General features: G+C 38.0%; 1 protein-coding gene across 1 annotated transcript; it reads right to left on the reverse strand.

The window, feature by feature from the left end:
• Positions 1-322: 322 nt before the first annotated feature.
• Positions 323-1,645, reverse strand: LOC126195758 (interaptin-like). The gene has a single exon (XM_049934386.1). The coding sequence runs from the start codon at positions 1,643-1,645 to the stop codon at positions 323-325; it is 1,323 nt and encodes a 440-aa protein (XP_049790343.1).
• Positions 1,646-2,158: the final 513 nt, after the last annotated feature.

A 2,158-nucleotide genomic window follows, 5' to 3' on the forward strand; every position in this document is an offset into this window, starting at 1 on the left:
AAAAGAATCGGCAAGGGATTTAAAAACAAAAACATAGTTACACTGAACAAAACATGCAATACAAATCATTAATGAATTTACAATTTTTCAACATAATCCTGGACTCCGGTAGTGGGCTGCCTCCATAACAATTTCTACAAAAAAGGTTAGTACATCACATAAATGGCATTATTCAAAATTACAATTTCTCAGTTCAACCAGCAAGTCGTCTGTAGTCCAATATCAAAATGAAAACATACACAGCATATACACTCAAAAATTCATTACCTAAATACAGAACATATGGATCATTACTACAACATAGTTATTATAAGTTTTATATTCATTCTGAGATAGTCTTTGACATGAAATATGCAACGCTAACTGTAATATAACACAAAGCACACATGTAAACAAACCCTTTCCTTTCAATTGTCCATTTTACAGCTAATTGTCCTAACCATGTCCTAGCATGTTTATTTTGGGTCATTATAGCCCTCACTCTAGACCGGACCTCATCTGGAGAGTCATTCGGTTTTGCGGTTCCTCCGCCTCTTCCTCGGAAATCAGACGAATGATTGATGTGGATTCTTGGGTCATTACTCCTTTTTCTGTTTCGATCCTTAGCTTGCTTGTATTTCTGTGATTTAATATACTCCAATTGCTCCAGTATCTTCATTAAGGCCTCACTACCTTTAATTGGGCTCCTGGATATGGTTCCTTGTCTTTTCTGATTCATTCTTCTTTTTATTGCAGATATCATTACGTTGTCATTCAGGGGTTGTTCCAAAGTCTCGTTCCCTTTCCACCAATGTCTGGCAATTTCTTCAGACGCTCCTTTCCAATTACTAAGTGGTTTGCATCGTAGTGGGTCCTCAAGTGCTGCACATTGACGACTCTTGGGCCAGCATTTCTTCAATAATTCTCCTCCAAATTGATCATTATCCGTAGTCCCTTTCTTCCTCTTGATTCCACAAGTGAAGTCCTCACCTTCGATTGCACCCCTCTGGTAATCTTCTCGGGGCATGTCTCCAGCATTTCTCAGATTTACTGCCAATTGTTTTTGCTTCTCTTCTATCCCCTCAATCACGTCGTTACATTGGTTCTGCTTCTGTGTCATTTCGGTGATCCTTTCTTCCATATCGATTCCGGTTTCTTCAACATTTTCTTCTATCTTCTCAACCATGTCGTTGCATTGTTTCTGCATCTGCGTCACTTCGGTGATCTTTTCTTCCATTTCGGTTCTATTTTCTTCAACATTTTCTTCTGTCTTTTTTGTTAGCTCTTCTTCCGTCTTCTCCACGTCTCCCTGGACCTGGTCTATGCTCTTCTGCAGCTTATTCTCTCTTTCGTTGATATCCATTTTCCACTGTTCTTGTAGCTCCTGTATTTCCTTCTTCAGATTATATTCTATTTTCATTTGTGACGTTTTTATCTCTTGTAAATCTTCCTTAAATGACTCCAGTCTTTCTTTGGTTTCTTGTGAATTCCTCTCTAACGATGCTTTAGTTTCTTGTGAACTCTTCTCTAATGATTCTTGTAAACGCTTCTCTGACCTTTCTTCCCTCTCTCTACTTTCTTGTGAATTTTTTTCTAACGACTTTTGAAACTCTTCCTTTAATGATTCTTTAGTTTCTCTAGTTTCTTTTAGCAAGGCTGCCAACATCGATCGCATATCAGCCTCCTCTGAAACTGGCCTAGCTCTCATTGCTTGTTCCGGTGTCTCAGGGTAACTAGTTGAATGTGCTGCTGGGCTTCCTAATGACAATCCACAATCACTGATTCCTGAATCATCCCTGTCTCTCTGTCCTACCCCTTTTCTTTCAACTATTGCCTCACAGACCTGCCTATCTTCAGAAGACATTTTTGGTTTATTTTTAATGCCCAGGCAAGTAGTACAAAATAACCTCCAATAATTCAAAACATTCCTAATTATCATGAAACTACTCCAACAGTATCCGCAAGCCTTTCAGTTAATTCCCAAATGATACAATATGCCTGAGTACTGAACACAATAGCTCTCCAAAAACCTAAATTTCCAATGACAATTTCCACATACACAATTTATGTAAAAAATGTTTTAAACAAGATAATCATAACTCTCACAAAATCTAAAAATGCAAATTCCTCAAAACAATTGTCACTTATACAATGCAGTGTGCACCAATAAGCATGCTAG

This window comes from Schistocerca nitens, chromosome 7 (genome assembly GCF_023898315.1).
Source record: "Schistocerca nitens isolate TAMUIC-IGC-003100 chromosome 7, iqSchNite1.1, whole genome shotgun sequence".
Lineage (NCBI taxonomy): Eukaryota > Metazoa > Arthropoda > Insecta > Orthoptera > Acrididae > Schistocerca > Schistocerca nitens.